The following is a 16,429-nucleotide window of genomic DNA, read 5'->3' on the forward strand; positions in this document are numbered from 1 at the left end:
TTGTGTATATATACCACATCTTCTTTATCCATTCATCTGTCGATGGGCATCTTGGCTCTTTCCACAGTTTGGCTATTGTGGACATTGCTGCTATAAACATTGGGGTACATGTACCCCTTCGGGTCCCTACATTTGTATCTTTGTGGTAAATACCCAGTAGTGCAATTGCTGGATCGAACGGTAGCTCTAATTTCAACTGTTTGAGGAACCTCCATACTGTTTTCCAGAGGGGTTGCACCAGCTTGCATTCCCACCAACAGTGTAGGAGGGTTCCCCTTTCTCCACATCCCCGCCAACATCTGTCGTTCCCTGACTTGTTAATTTTAGCCATTCTGACGGGTGTGAGGTGGTATCTCATTGAGGTTTTGATTTGGATTTCCCTGATGCCGAGTGATGTTGAGCACTTTTTCATGTGCCTGTTGGCCATTTGGATGTCTTCTTTGGAGAAATGTCTGTTCATGTCTTCTGCCCATTTCTTGATTGGATTATTTGTTCTTTGGGTGTTGAGTTTGATAAGTTCTTTATAGATTTTGGATACTAGCCCTTTATCTGATATGTCGTTTGCAAATATTTTCTCCCATTCTGTCGGTTGTCTTTTGGTTTTGTGGACTGTTTCTTTTGCTGTGCAAAAGCTTTTTATCTTGATGAAATCCCAATAGTTCATTTTTGCCCTGGCTTCCCTTGCCTTTGGCAATGTTTCTAGGAAGAAGTTGCTGCGGCTGAGGTCGAAGAGGTTGCTACCTGTGTTCTCCTTTAGGATTTGGATGGACTCCTGTCTCGCGTTTAGGTCTTTCAACCATTTGGAGTCTATTCTTGTGTGTGGTGTAAGGAAATGGTCCAGTTTCATTCTTCTGCATGTGGCTGTCCAATTTTCCCAACACCATTTGTTGAAGAGACTGTCTTTTTGCCATTGGACATTCTTTCCTGCTTTGTCAAAAATAAGTTGACCATAGAGTTGAGGGTCCATTTCTGGGCTCTCGATTCTGTTCCATTGATCTATGCGTCTGTTTTTGTGCCAGTACCATACTGTCTTGATGATGACAGCTTTGTAATAGAGCTGGAAGTCCGGAATTGTGATGCCGCCAGCTTTGCTTTTCTTTTTCAGTATTCCTCTGGCTATTCGGGGTCTCTTCTGGTTCCATACAAATTTTAGGATTATTTGTTCCATTTCTTTGAAAAAAGTGGATGGTATTTTGATGGGGATTGCATTGAATGTGTAGATTGCTCTAGGTAGCATTGACATCTTCACAATGTTGATTCTCCCAATCCATGAGCATGGAACGTTTTTCCATTTCTTTGTGTCTTCTTCAATTTCTTTCATGAGTATTTTATAGTTTTCTGAGTACAGATCCTTTGCCTCTTTGGTTAGATTTATTCCTAGGTATCTAATGGTTTTGGGTGCAATTGTAAATGGGATAGACTCCTTGATTTGTCTCTCTTCTGTCTTGTTGTTGGTGTATAGGAATGCCACTGATTTCTGTGCATTGATTTTATATCCTGCTACTTTACTGAATTCCTGTATGAGTTCTAGCAGTTTTGGGGTGGAGTCTTTTGGGTTTTCCACGTACAGTATCATATCATCTGCAAAGAGTGAGAGTTTGACTTCCTCTTTGCCGATTTGGATGCCTTTGATTTCTTTTTGTTGTCTGATTGCTGTGGCTAGGAATGTTCAATCTTGAGAGTCAGTGGCAAAGTGTGTCCAATGAGGTTGCACCAATTTATGCTCCCACAGTGAATGCCTGAGAGATCTTGTGATCCACATCCTAACACCTGGTATTGTCCAACTTCCACATTGTTGGTAACTGAGTGGCCGTAATTATTATGGATTTGAATTGCATTTCTGTTATCACTAGTGAGGTGAGGCTGAACACCTTTTTTATGTTTACCAGCCATATTTTTTGTGGTTCATGTTTTCTGCCCATTTTTCCATTGTATCATCTGTACTTTTCTTACTGATTTCTAGGAGTTCTTTGTATGTTGTTGTTATTAATCCTTTACTGGTTGCATTTTGTAAGTCTCTTTTCACTTTCTTTATGGTAGCTTTTGATAAACAAATGCTCTTCATTATACTTGGTCACCATCATCCAACTCCTCTCTTATAGTTACCACTTTTGGGGGCTATTTAAGAAATCCTCCCCAACTTCAAAATCTAAAAGATAATCACCCATATTTTCTAAGATTATCACTTATTGATAAGAGTATTACTTACCACTTGCCTCTTTAAAAAAATCAAGTGCAGGGAACAAATTTGATTTTCATTGGGTTTCTGTGAGTTGGTGGCACATTAGACTTGGTGTAGAGTCATGTTCTCTGACTTGATATATATTTTTAGTGCTCTGCGGTTCTTTGTCATTTAAAAGGGGTCCCTGCTGGTGTTGTGTTTGGACTTGACCTCATGTTGTGTCTGCAGGCACAAGAGAGGGTGGGTCCTTCTTATAGGTCATGGGTTTTCCATGCATTTGTGGGCACCTGGTAAAGATTTTTCCTGGCAAAAGAAGGCAGGGAGTCCTGAGGGGCAGCAGTCCCACCGTGCGTCCAGGGTGACTGAAGTTCCCCCAAGCGCTGGGCCACTCCCACTGCTGCATCACTCACTGCAAAGAAAGCAAAAGTGTTCTGAAGCAGGAGGCTGCTGAGCGGATGTGTGCCCGCACATGTGAGCCTCTTGCCGCTTGTTATCCAGAAAAAGCAGGGGGTGCACCCTCTGAAATGCTGGCCACATGGATGCCTGATGCCATCTGATATGGGGACGAGCCTGTGTGGGGAAGCAGTGCAGAGATAAGCAGGAATTAGACCCTCACCGGCCAGTGTCAAGGAGCCCCTTAGCCACAAGCTCAGCTCACAGATGGCTCACTTCATCATATTCCAACCAAGCCCAGTCTTGATCAGTCAGACGGAGCTCTGTTTTTTGGGTCAGAGCCATAGTTAGGAATGTGGGCTTGACACAGAACTGAAAGTCAGAATGCCACTACCTCTGGTCATGTCACTTCCTGTCACTTCTCTGAGGACTCCTGTCCTTCCTGCAAAGCTTTGCCCTGAAATGCTGCCCGGAGGACACGTATGGGTCGGCACCACGGGGTGCTGCCAACCAGGGGCAGCCCTTATCACGACTGCAGAACGCAGGGCCGCTCCCCTGGGTCTGGGGTGTGGCCCACTCTCTCCAACATGCCTGCTCCCCTCGCCCTCTTCCTGCCCACCCTCCCACGCAATCTCCTGCTGGGGTGGACTTTGCCCTGCTATCACTTCCCTCCTCTCCCCTCCTGCCTTCTGTTTTGGTGTTATTTGCAACGATGACCCATACTTCCACAGTCCCTTCTAGCTAACTGGGTAGTCTTCACAGCCTGGGCCCAGAGCTCCTGAATCACCTGCAGTCCCTTGTTCTCAAATCAAAATATTCATCTTTGTCCTCATACCTGAGCCCCTGTCTGCCGTGGACTCGGACCAAAATCCAAGGGAAAAGGTGGTTTGGGTGGTGAGCCCCATCCCATGGTTTCCATTCTGGGTGGTTGCTTTGTTCTTCCTGGCTTGTATACATCCCACAAAATTCAATGCAACCTGCCCATTCTTTGTCACCATCTCAGAATGCCACATGCGGGACCTCAGGGAGCATGTATGGAGGTCTTTGTCAATCTGCTTTCTGGGTGCACAGGTGCACCCTTCACTTCTCCTTCCTTTGAGTCCAGGGCACTGAATCAGCAGGGGTCCATGGTCAGAGGGATTTGTTTTTGCCTCTCATGGACCCCAGTTCTACCTTGGCCTTGGTCTGACTTCCATTGGCCTCTGTTGGGAGGTTAAGCCCAGCCTCACCCATGACTTCCTTCCTGGAAATCCTTGGTCCCGAGGAGAACTCATAGTGTTGTTCTTCCAAGTGTGAGCTGCTGCCCATCTGTGCAGAATGCAGGCGGCCCAGGAGAGCAGTGCCCCAGAGCACATCTGCCTGCCTCTTTCCTGTGTGCATCATGCCGGTCCAGTTGCTTCCGGCAGAAACCTGGTTGACTGCACATATGCAGAGGGGTCTGGTTTTGGGGATGGCAAACGGCTCCCCAGCTCCTGGTCCCTGGAGTGATCTGGCACAATGTTAGCCCACCACTCACACATCTTTTCCATTCAACCTGCAGTCGGGCCCCGGGAGGTGCCTCTTTCTTTTCAAGCACAAAGGGCCTGTATTTAACATGACATTAGCCCGCTGCAGTATTGAGTTAGCTATAAAAGAGATGATCCTGTGGACAGAATCACTATCCACCAGACAAATGATTAAATTTACAGCTTGATTGGTGTTGATCAATAGAAATGAAATGTGAACAACTAAATGTATCCGCAAGAAACAGCAACTGGAGGTGGTCTCCCCATGGGCATCACAGCTCCACACCGGGGGTCTCTGCACTCGTGGGGTCCTCCAAATGCACCTTCCTTTCCTCTCACCCTTCAGGGGAATACAGCAGTGCCTTGCCGAATCAACGGAGATAGGCTGGACTGAGCCGCACTGGTGACTTGTCCAAAGCTCAGTGGCTTCAAACAGCCCATGCTGCTGCATTTCCAGGGCTGGCCAGCAGAGGGGGCTCCGTGCACCATAGAAACTCAGGACCCAGGAGAGCTGAGTATTTAGTCTTGAAAATTGTCAGTCTTCCTATCAGAGGAAGAGAGGGCGTTGAAGGGCCTTGTACTAGCAGTCAAATGCCTGAGACTGGAAGTCATGTACACCCCTTCTGTTCACCACTCCCTGGTCAGAGCTGGTTACATGGCCCACCTGCCACAGAATGTGAGAAGATGAGGCATATCAAGCACAAACACACTTAAAAAAAAAAAAAACTGGCTAGATTAACAAATCCAGTGGGTTCAGGGCTATTTAATGCGTTCCTATCATGGAATGAATAACAGCCCCCACGTCATGTCTATTTCTTTAAGTCATGTGGCACCTACCCAGGCACATGTATTTCAGAGGCTCAACGCTATCTCTCCATGTATATAGAAAGAACATGAGCTGCCCCATCTTCTCCCAGAATTCTTTTCTCAAACTAGCAGTGAATCCAATAACAGCAAATACACCTGGATGTGAAATTGTCATCTCCACGTGGGCAGACGCATTGCACAACTACTTTAAACCCAAACGGGAAAAGTGGTTCCCGATTTAAATTGTACTCTTTCCAGTGACCTTCTTCCCTTCTGAACCCAGGCTGGGGGCTCCTCTCGCTCCTGGCTCCGTGAGGTCCCCTGTGCCTCGTGAAGGCTGGGAAACACTCCTGTCTGCTCTGTGCAGCCTTGGCCAGGTTCCCTGGGCGGGCCTCCATGCTGGGCTGCATCCCGCCAAGTGTGCAGCTGGCGTCAAAGAACAGGAGGTCATGGCATTCGGGCTGGTTTAGGCTCCAGGGCTTAACATTCATACATGCCTGCAGAAAGGTTATTTCAAAGTTGTTTTTTATTCAACTGTTATCAGCAATATACAATACAGTTTATAAACAAGTGTCTGACCTTGTTTCCAATCTTTATTTAAAAATAAATATTATTGACAGTGAATTTTAATTATGATAAGATGTATCTTTTCTTAATCAAAATGTCTCAAAAGAAATAATTTACTTTAATAAAAAAAAAGGAAAGCCCCCAAAGAAAAAAAGTAAATAAAAAATCCCTAAACACAATAATCTACTAAAAATATTTTGCTTTGTCAAAAAGGCTTTGACCCAACATTTTTACATAGTATCCTAAAGATAACTGCTCAACAGTTCGTGCAAAATGAAGACTTGGAGGAAAAGTTTAGAAAGGAAAAATACATTGAAGTAATCACCGATCCCATGCATACCGCATGGTCCAAATTCCATCTTATTTGGAAACTAGATGCATTATTTTAGGTGTTCTACGATTGTGTAACCTCCCCCAAAAATATGATTTATTTATTTTCCACGTGGACTTTGTCATGCTTCTCTCAGTCTCTGTGTGTCCGTTTGTAGCTGCAGGCCTCACACCAGGTCTGGGCAGGCTGTGCGGGGCCGCTGAGGTGCGCAGGATGGCTGTGGCCGTCAGTGCCCCACCAGCAGGCGTAGGAACTTATGCAGAGCTAGCAGGAGCAGGGACAGGAGTGGGTCTGTGGCAGAGCTAGGGCCAGTGCCTGCAGGGGACGAGAAAATGGGCATAGTGAACGCCTGATTCACGAGAACCTAGTGGCCACGAGCAGACCAGGGAGAAGCTCGGCACTCAGCTGATGCCTGGTGGTGCTTCCATACCACGATGGGGCATTTTGCTGTTTGTTATTTACAGACCACACGTTTTAGGAGCCTACTCTGGTCAGACACAAGGTACCCCCCTGGCCTGAAGCTGGGTGTCCTAGATTGCACTTCTCAAGTCCACGTTGTTATTTTAGCCTAATCAAAAGACAATATGCTCCCCCACCACTCCCCTCAATGTATACTGCGATATGCCCTCTGCATTTAAGCTCCAGCTTCCCCCCTCCTCCAGGGAGACCCCACGATTGCACACGACTCTAACCCCTCCAACCCCTGCCTGAACTGCACAGTTTAGTATTCACAAATGCTGTCTTAGGCATCCTGATGTTTCTGGGTCTTCTTTCCATGTACTGTCAGCGAAGCCCTTGGGGTCAAATGGGGAGGTTGGAAATCATAGGTTGGTGGAGGTGAGTGGGCTAGGTTCCTGGAAGAGTGACCCTTGCACTGTTCTAGTGGGAGGTCACTTCCATCTGCTTCTCCAGTGCTGCCATTAACTTGGGCCCCTGGCCCACCACCGGAACGGTGCCGTGTGTCTTCATTCTGCCTTCCCTGGGCGGCCTGCCCTGGCTTCCAGCCCGTCTGTCATCAGGGCCTGCATCTCCTGGAAGGCCCCTGGTATAACCTGGGGAAGGCCTATCTGTGATCCCCAGGCTTCCCCTGGAAGGTGGGATGCTCTAGGGGTCCTGAAAAGAGCCAGTGTAGACATGCTGCCCAAACCCTGGGGACGTCACTGCTGGCTTGCTTAGGGTCGGGCTGTGTGGATGTCAAGTTTCTAGCCCTACCCTGCTCACTTGCACCCTCTGGAGGCCTCTCTCCTCCCTTCACTCCAGCCAGCCTGCTGGGCTGGAGCTCTGCGCCAGGTTGGAGGGAGGCAGAAGGCCCTTCCCTGGGCCAAGCAGGTGGTACCAGAGGCCGTGGCCAAGCAGGTGGTACAGAGTCGTGGTCAAGCAGGTGGTACAGAGGCGTGGCAAAGCAGGTGGTATGGAGGCCGTGGCCAAGCAGGTGGTACAGGGGCATGGCAAAGCAGGTGGTATGGAGGCCGTGGCCAAGCAGGTGGTACAGGGGCCGTGGCCGCCTCTACTTTGCTGCCCGCGGAGCTGCAACCAGGCAGGTTGGGTTTCTGGCCTCCCTGACCAGGTGGGGAGGTGAACTGCCCCTCTTCAGCTGGAAGAGCCAGTAATCTTCTATCCAAGGTGTTTCCCCCAGTCCCGAAGCCGTCTTGCTCTGGCAATCACTGTGTCCTGGGCCCGGTCTCCCTTTGTAGAAGGAGAGGGATGCATCGATGATCCAGGGGCCATCCCTGCGGCAGACTCCAGGATCCCATCTGCCCATTTTGGGAAACACGGGCTGTGTTCAAACATCTGAATGGAAAGGGGGTGGAGGCCGTCTGCGGTGCGCATCTCGCCCACCAGGACTTGTCTGCAAGCCCAGTCTGAGACCCCGCGGAGAAGCACTAGGACCGGAAAAATCCAGGTGTGCTAACCGTCCTCTTCAGACACTGGTCTTCCACACCGGTGTCACTGCTGGCTGTCCTTGCAGCCTGGCCGGGGCTGACATACGCAGCTGGCCATCCATCAGTGAGGAGGCCCAGGGTATGGGAGGCCCTCCAAAGACCCGGGTCCTCCTTTGCTGCTTTTCGCTGTCACACATCACTGGAAAGGAGGGTGGGTGTGGAGACGGACGTGCTGATGGATGGCCAGGTGCCCGGGCTCAGGCGCACGGAAACTGGGGGTGTAGCTAGCAGAGAGCTGCCTCGTGGGCACCCGGGACACATGTGGCCAGACTGGGCCCATTGGCCTCCAGATCTCCTGGCTCAGATCTTTGTGCTCCTGCAAACCCTGACAGTCAGGCGGATGCAGGCGGGGCAGAAGCAGGCGCGTGAGCCATTGGAAAGCAGATGGATGTGCGCAGTGGAACACAGACCCGCAAGGCACGCAGGGGCAGGAGAAATGGCAATTGGGCTCATGGGCCAGGCAAGGTCAATGTGGCCCGTGGGACCGTGTGCCTAGGAGATGCGAGGAGGAGTTTTAATTTTCCCCTAAATACTGCTGACTGGCCTTTCCCAGTGTCACACTATCACCTACTCCTATTGCAAAGTTTTAAGATTGCACAAGACTTTCCGAAGACCCTGGAGTAAAACAATCAGCCTGCCACTCTATGCTGGGCCAGAGTGGGTGCAGATCAAGCAAGATCATAGCGGTAGGTTGCAAAATAGGCCACGATCTCCTTCCCTCATCTCTGCGTTCCCAGCATTCACACCCTATGGTAGTGTCCACTGACACAGACTCTGGGCTTGGTCACATGACTTCCTTTGGCCAGTGAATATTATCAAGTGTGAGGCAAGCAAAGGCTTGAAACGTGCTGTACACTGAGGCTTGCCTTTCTTCTGTGCCCCTTGTAGCCTGTGAAAAAGTCTGGGCCAGCCTGCTGCAGGACAAAAGCCATGAGATGTGCCAGCTAGGCCCGTCTAGTCCAATCAGCCCTCAGTTGAAAGGGCAACTGTCCACAGAAGCATGAGTGAGCCCAGATGAGACTGGTGGAGGGGTTGGCCCAACTGACCTGCAGGATCATGAGCTAAATGAATGGTTCTCACGTTACACCAAACCCACCAAATTTCTGAGCGCCCTGTTACACAATCATGGAAACAACAGCGCCTCAAACCCAGGCTGTTGCTTTGCAGATAGATCTTAGCGAAAAGGGTGACATAACTACTTTTCTGAAAAGTGTTGGAGAAAAAAGAATGTGGGGGGTTGTCCTTCTCTCAAGAGGAAAATTTTCCAAGATAGAAGAAGCAGGGCAAATGATCTCCCCAGCCATTTCTCACAAGACAGACGGAGATCCCCGGATTTTTGGTGGGAGAAGGACCTAGGGTTTGGAACGTCTTGCCAGTCTCTCACTGGATATCCAAACACACTCCTGGCTTCCCGAGTGAATCAGGGCAAGACTGACTTCCAGGCTGGCCCTGGAGGAAGAGGGCTCTTTCCACCAGAAAGGGGGGTTCAGGAGTCTGGCAGTCCAGCGTCCTCTCCCCAGGTGCTGACTCCTCAGGAGGGGACACTGACGGTGTGCTGTTGGGCCCCCTCAGCGGCTGCTGCCCCCGCCCCTGTCTTCACTTTCGTGGAGTGAGCCAGGACGGCCTACTGTTGTCTGGGGCTCACCTTGACCCTCCAGGGCAGGGCCGGACTGGTGCCTTTGGCTCAGCTGAGGTAGGATCTCCTGTGCTGGCCTCTTATTAGGGATCGTGGAGGTGGCTGTGTTCCAGGGGGCGTGAGGCTGCTGTGTCCACTGGATGCTAATGGTCCCTGTATCTATTTCCTCCCTTCCTAAGGAGTACCAGAAATAGCACTGGATCACGCAGAAGTTTATTTGTCATGATTAAGCTGGAAAATCAGGCTGGAAAATCAGAGGTGAGGGAAGTCCTCTGATGGAATAGTGGCTGATTCATTCTTTAATTTAACAAGTATCACTGTTTTGCTAATCATTCTTAAAGAAATCAAAGCTGCTTTTGCTCTGTGAATATTAACTTTTATCCTTGAGATGGTGAACGGGATAAGATGCCTGCTGGAGCCATTTAAGAGGCTCCCAAAGAACCCAGTGGGGGCACTGAGCCCCCATGGGCACAGCGAAGGCGCCAGCCAAGCGGCTTCTGACCGGGAAGTCTTCCGTTGACACGACAATGGCAGAATGCCAAAAGCCCTGTCAGAAAACAGCATGGGATCTCTGAGGCCATCAGAGGCCTCGGGATAAAAGTGAGGGAGGTTTTGCTTGGGTCATCCCCTGGGACCCTTGCCCTGTCCAAGCCGTCTGGAGGCTGAGCCCATGAGTCAGGATCCTAGTGGGGGAGGGCCTGCAGGGGAAGCAGCAGGACACCCCAACTGTGTCCCGGACTCCCACAGGCTTGGGAGCACGGAGGGGACGGCCCCCGCTCTGTGGGCATTAGGAGCATGGTGAACTGCTCTCGGCTGGCCAGTGGGGACGGCTAGCCAGGGCAGCCACTGTCCTCCCTCCACATGCCCTGCCGGCCCTTCCCAGGTTCCCGGGCCGGGGGGGAGGGGGGAACTCCTGCCCTGACGTGGTCTGTAGCACCTGCCACACCGGCCACGCGCCGGAGATAGCTGCAGGCCTGCTGACGGGCTGGTCCGGGTCAGGGCTTTGCAAACGATGCCCCTCAGAGTCCAGTGTTGCTCAGAGGCTGCTTTTGTTTTTGCGATAGAGTAAAAACTAAAATTTAGGTCAGGTTTGCAAAGAGTAAATACGATTCAGATACGTTTGAGGCCTGGCTCTACCTACAAAAACAGCTAACAGGCTGGTTCTGGCTCTCACGGGCTACGCTACGTTGGAGGTTCACTATGAGGGCTGACGGCACCGTGCTGGGCCTTCCCCCCTCCAGCGCTGCACTAGAATATTCACATGCTGACTACAGGTAGCCAGAGAACTGGCCCAGTCTCTACGGACAAGGCATTCCACCAGTGAGCTAGGGGATCCTAACGTCAGGGCTTGTGATGAGGGTCTTGAGGACGGTCCCCTCCTCTACATCACCCAGAGCAAGGCCACGTGAATCTGTTCTGCAATTCATGCTGTCGTAACACATCTTTTATTTTTTATTTTTTTATTTTTTTTAACACATCTTTTAAATATAGGCTTCTTGGCTAGAGAGGCTAGGAAGCCAAGTGAGTGCCCTGGAGGAGCCCTTTCAGCGCTGATGTCCAGTGTGGACCTTTCTTCCTTGGCTCTGCCTCAAAGTGAGAGAGGAGGGCTGGTCCCCAAGAGGCAGCAGTCTATGCGTGGCTGGTCTTTAAGGGCTGGCCTCGACCTCTACATAGCCATGGGACAGAGGGTTGTCTGGCTGCAGCGGCTGGGGATGGACTGGCCCTCACCCCTGTTCCCATCAGCGGCCCCGCTCCATCCCGGACCCATGGCAGAGGGCCAAGCCCCAGCTGAGGGAGACGGCTCCCTCTTAGAGCGTCCCAGGGCCAGGGTGCAAGAGGCTTCTGCCTGGGTTTTTAGGGGCTTCTGCCTGGGTTTTTAGGGGCTTGTGGAGTCGAGGAGAAGGCATGATGGAGCCACCCTGACCACAGTGGAGACGCCTATGACCCGGAAGCACCAAGCCAGAGCTGCGGGCATTTGTCATGATGGGCCCAGGGGGGCTGCCAGTTGCCTCCCTGGCCCTTCCCTCAGCCAGCCTTACTCGCCTCCACCACCCAGCCTGGCCCTCAGTGGCACCTGACTTTGCAGCCCCTGAACCAGCTCTGTGGCAGCCTCCAGGAGGCCCGGCCTTGGTCCTGCTGTGGCTGGTACACTGTTGTGTGAAGACAGGGACTGGCCCTCCCCGCCCTGACACTCCCGACCTGCCCAGGTACACTGGCACCCACGCCGCCGGGGCTCTCCGCCTCTCCTGGACGCTGCACTGAGCAGGCCAGGCAGCCTGGCCACAGGCTTGTAAGGAGGCTGCTTCCTTGGTTGGTGTTTTAATTAAAGCCTCTTCATGGATATTGATTCAAAGGGAGTAGCAAGGAATAACCGGGCACCAACAGAATTGGACAGAATTAATTTCTGCCATAAAATTAATGCGTGCTGGTAACTAGGGCAAAAACTAGGCGCAACCAGTGCTGCTGGGCTTTAAAGGAAACAGATGTTTGGAAGGAAAGCCAAGTGGGGGATGAAGAGGGGCAGGAGAGCAGACGGGATGGGGGTCCCTTGGTCCCGTGGTGATCGCCCTGCTGCCTGGCCTGCTGGGGCCCCGGGTGCGAAGACAAACTGTCCTGGCAGCCTCAGAGCCCAGGCAGTGGGAGGAGGCCAGGCACTCCCTGGGGCGAATGGGGGCAGGGGCGGGTGTGGGACACTCGTTTTTAGCCCTTGCTCGCTGGGCCTTCTCTTCCGTGCCACGGCCCCCGTGACCTCCTAAAGCACCTTCCTGTCTCCATTACCACCTGTTGCTCACCTCCCTCCTTCAGACACCCCTGGAGAACTCTCTCTGTGGTACAGAACCTTGATAGGTCCCCTCTGCTGTAGGAGAAAGAGCCACCGTCTCAGGGCCACAGCTGGGCTTCTCCGTGACACTGCCCGGCCCCCCGGCCAGCTGACCTGCTCTCCCGTCCACCGTTCCCTGTGGGCACGTGCAGTGGACCCTGGGCTCACCCTGCAGCACTCCTTTTTCCTTTGTCTAGTTCTGACCTGTACCTCAAGCCTGGAACCAGCGCTACCTCCTCCAGGAAGCCCTCCCTGAGCACCCTGGCACAGAGGCCTTGGGACACATGTCTGTGTTGTTCATGTAGCTCTTTGTCTCCCTGCTCCTTCTCTCCCCGCTCCCACAAATGCCTTTCCTACAGCATGTCCCACCTCGGTGGAAGCCCATGCAGCAGGGGACTGGCCTCAGACCTCCTCCTCTGCCTCCAGCAAGCAGCCCTGCCCCCAGGGGGGAATGGAGAGCTGATGTGGGTGGGAGCGGATGACTGACACTGGGGAGCAGATGGCCAGGAGCAGACCCAGCCAAGCCCAAGCACACAGAGGCAAGCACCTTCTGAAAGCCGACCGCAAAGCTGGCTAGCCCTCGCTGGAGCAGGTGCCGTGCAGGTGTGGTTCAGTAGATACAGTCCTCATAATGGCAGGAGTTGCCATTTTATCCCTGTTTTCCGGGGGAGCGGGGGTTGAAGACTGAGATCCAGAGATGTGCAGGGAAGTACTCAAGGCCTAGGGTTGCCAGAGAAAATACAGGACACCAGCTCAGTTTGAATTTCAGGTAAACGATGAATACTTTTAAGTGCATGTATATCCCAAATACCGCATGGGACCTACTTATACTAAAATGCTATCGTTTGTTTATCTGAAATTCGATTAACTGCGTGTCCTATATTTTCATTTGCTAAATCTGGCCCTACCAAGGCCACGCTAAGATAAATAAATGGCAGAGCCCAGACTTACACCCAGATGGTCTGGCTACTGTCCACACACCTACCCACCACCTGTACCACATCTCAGCACCTAAGAGCAGGAGCGCTCCTTCCCCCGATGCCCCGGCTTGACCCCAGCCCCAGGCTGCTTCCAAGGGAGACGGCGTGGGATGAGATGTTTTTCTGTATTTTAACCTTCATAATGGCTTCTTAACGTGGCCAACTTTGTTGTGAACTCCTTTCCAGGTTCCTAGTTCTTTTGAAGTGAGACCTTGCCCCAAATGATCTTTTAATGGCATCACTTAATGAAAACGGTAAACTGGTCTTTCCGTGTGGTCAGGAGGCTGGTGTTGGCAGGGCCAGGGATAGCCCTGACCACAGTGAACATCAGGGTGTGCCCCGGGCAGAGGTGGTAGGGGCCTCTCTCAGTGCCGGGCCCAGGCCTCATGGGGGATCCCCCCCTGCCCATCCAGATTCTCGGAGCTCTGAGGCTGCAGGGTGCTAACAGGCACATGATTCTGGGTTCTCAGTGCCAAGAGAATTCTCTCCTTTCACCCCCTCAGTGGACTTAGAAGAAGCCACTTTCCCCTCTCCCAGGTGAGACCCAGAGAGGTTAAATGGCTTCTTAAAGTTGTAGAGCTGGTAGGCGGTACAGGTATAGGAGTTTATCTCTAGTGACTCCCTGGTAGCTGTGAATGGAATCTAGGCTCCTTACCTGCTGGAGGCTCTTCCTGACCCCACTCAGGGATCCTCCTGCCTCACCTACTTCCACAACGCTTCAGGAGCCCCCAGCTCCAGCAGACTGGGGTACTGCATGGAGGCCACTCATGCTGTCCCCTTTACTAGCTGGCCCTGCCCCGTCTCCTCTGGCTGCCTACAGTTCACTCCCCTCCCCCAGCCCAGCCCAACCCAGAGGCCCTTACAAGGTGACCTCCAAGACAGCTCTCATTTCCCTCTGCTGCACTGCTCTTGGCCCACCCTTGCCTGGTCCCTCCACCCTCCCTCTCAGCATATCCACTCTCCTGGCAGGGCGGCAATGTTCCTGACTCCCCACATCCACTAACCCCAATCAGCCAGGCACCTGCCCAGCCAGGGGCCACTGTGCCCTTTTTTCAAATGCAAAGTACACATCACACCGCGAGCCCCCCAGGGGCTCCATCCCAGCTTGAAGATCTAACTCCTCACCTGGCCCCACCCCAGACCACCTTGCTTCACACCTGCCTTCCAGCCCCATCAGCTTCCACACTGCTCACACTGGGCCTGCCTTTTCGCCTAACTGGCTCCTCTGCGCCCCCAGGTCTCCCTAAGACACTGCATCCACCCTGACTCCAGCTGGAGGCTCCCTGCATCCTACGGACCTGAGAGCAAGTTCTGATTCTTCCCAGCTGCTCTTGGGTGGCCGTGGGAGGTTTTACCTTTTGACTCCTGTCTCCCAGCACCCTGCCTGCACCTTGCAGTGCTCATAAAATATTTGTTGAATGAATGAATAGAAGTCTTTCTTAGTCTAAGCACCCATGATGCACCAGACATCCACCAGATGCTTCACATTCGGAATCTCATTTTTCATCTTCAAACACAAGCCGGTGCTGGAGGCCGACCGCTATGACACTGATCTGACCTTTCAACTGCCCAAGTGTACGCACATCTCTGTCCAACTTTTCCTCAAACTAATTTCACCATCTCACATTCATTTGCCCTCTATTCTAATTTCTTCATTAAATTTTTTTTTGTTCTATTACGTTACATGCAGCTTTGTAAGCCACTTCAGATTCTTCCCTTAGAAGGTGGCATATATATATATATATATATGTAATTTGTATATGCTATATAACTTGTGTGTTTTTGTATGATATATATATGTAAATATCTGGACTATATCAGTTGCTTTTTAAATCTTCTAAAGCAGTAGAACCCCGTTTTTAAGCTAATTGCTGCATGGAACCCTGATATTTCAAATCATGAGAAAAACCAGACAGCTCTGTTGAAGCTGGGGGTAGGGCTGGGGCTCAGGGTTCCAAGGAACATAGTTTGGGAATCATTCACCAGAGGCTTTCTTGGACTCTGTCCAGATCTGAAACACACAGACCTGAGGATGCTGGGGTGCTAGTGTGCCTATTACACAGATAGGGAAGGGAGGACCTACCAGGGCTTCAAATGAGTCCTTGCCCCTCTTCAGGGCATCCTAGCCCCATCTAAATCCCTCATGTCCCCTCCATTGCCTTTGTGTCCCTTGACACAGAGTGTGCCCCAGATCCCCCAGGTCAGGCAAACGTCAGGCACTCGATGCCCTCTCCGTGAAGGCTGTTCAGTGTGGGTGCAGGCCTCAGCCTCCTTGCCCGGCTCAGTGGAGTGGGGCCTGGTCATGAAGAGAGGCCGGAGGGCCAGCGAAGAAGGGCTGGAGGTCCCCTGAGCCCAGCACCGCCAGGTCACAGCAACAAACCTTTCCTCTAGGTTCTGCCCTGACCATGCCCAGATATTTCTTTCTGTTTCACATTGAGGACTTTTCTTTAGAAATACAATTTAACTGAAAAGGTTAACACATTTTAATTGCCCAGGGATAGTGCTCTGAAAATTCTATAACATGTGCTCATTAAATAGCACAGAGGAGCTGCCCAGGATATGCCACGCATTAAAATATGACTCTGTAGACTAGAATGCATTATGAATTACTGCTGTGTGTATTTTTTGTTACATTAGTCTTTAATGCGAATACACTTATTCATTTGCCCACCTGGAGATTTGACTTTTTAGATGCTTGAGAAAACGTATGCCCATTAACTTTTACATGGACAATAACCATCAGGTCTTGGTCAGGCTGCATTCACCAGAGTGCCCAGTATCCAGCAGATGGAAATGTCCCCCACTCCTGTCCTTTACCGGGAAGTGATGGTGGTGCCTTATAAAGGCTGAGGTTTTAGGGGAGCTGGAGCAGGCTGGGGGCTAGCTGTGTCTACTTGCCCCGCCCATTCTTACTGTGGCCTGGGGACGGCAGACAGAAACAAGGGCTCGCAAGGAATTCTGGGCCAAGCCAGTTTGTACCATGCCACCTCCTATGACCTTTCTGCTGGAAGATATGGACTGACTATGCTGTGTCAGGTATGGGTAATGCCAACCCTGGGCATGTCTGCAACCCCAACTGCATTCATTCTGTAAGACCCAACATGTATCCCACATGTACCCATCTTCCCATTCCTGTTTCATCCATGTCTCCACTCATCCTTCCTTCTATCCCCCATTCACCACCCATTCAGCCATTCACATCCTTCCTTCCACCCAACCTCACCTCCACTCATCCTTCCATCCACCCACACCTCCACTCATCCT

At 51.5% G+C, this 16,429-nt stretch overlaps 1 protein-coding gene across 3 annotated transcripts in view; it reads right to left on the reverse strand.

Moving 5' to 3' along the window:
* Window positions 1–5,434: 5,434 nt before the first annotated feature.
* VSTM2B (V-set and transmembrane domain containing 2B) overlaps window positions 5,435–16,429 on the reverse strand; it is a 26,420-nt gene continuing 15,425 nt past the window's right edge. For all 3 annotated transcript variants that reach the window (XM_073890115.1, XM_025854241.2, XM_073890116.1), the window contains one exon: window positions 5,435–6,100. In XM_073890115.1, the coding sequence (XP_073746216.1) occupies window positions 6,012–6,100 (89 nt within the window). In that variant the 3' untranslated portion in view covers window positions 5,435–6,011. The remainder of the gene's footprint in view (window positions 6,101–16,429) is intronic.

Source organism: Callorhinus ursinus, unplaced genomic scaffold (genome assembly GCF_003265705.2).
Source record: "Callorhinus ursinus isolate GAN/ISIS: 27379988/994484 unplaced genomic scaffold, GSC_fseal_2.0 scaffold127, whole genome shotgun sequence".
Classification (NCBI taxonomy): domain Eukaryota; kingdom Metazoa; phylum Chordata; class Mammalia; order Carnivora; family Otariidae; genus Callorhinus; species Callorhinus ursinus.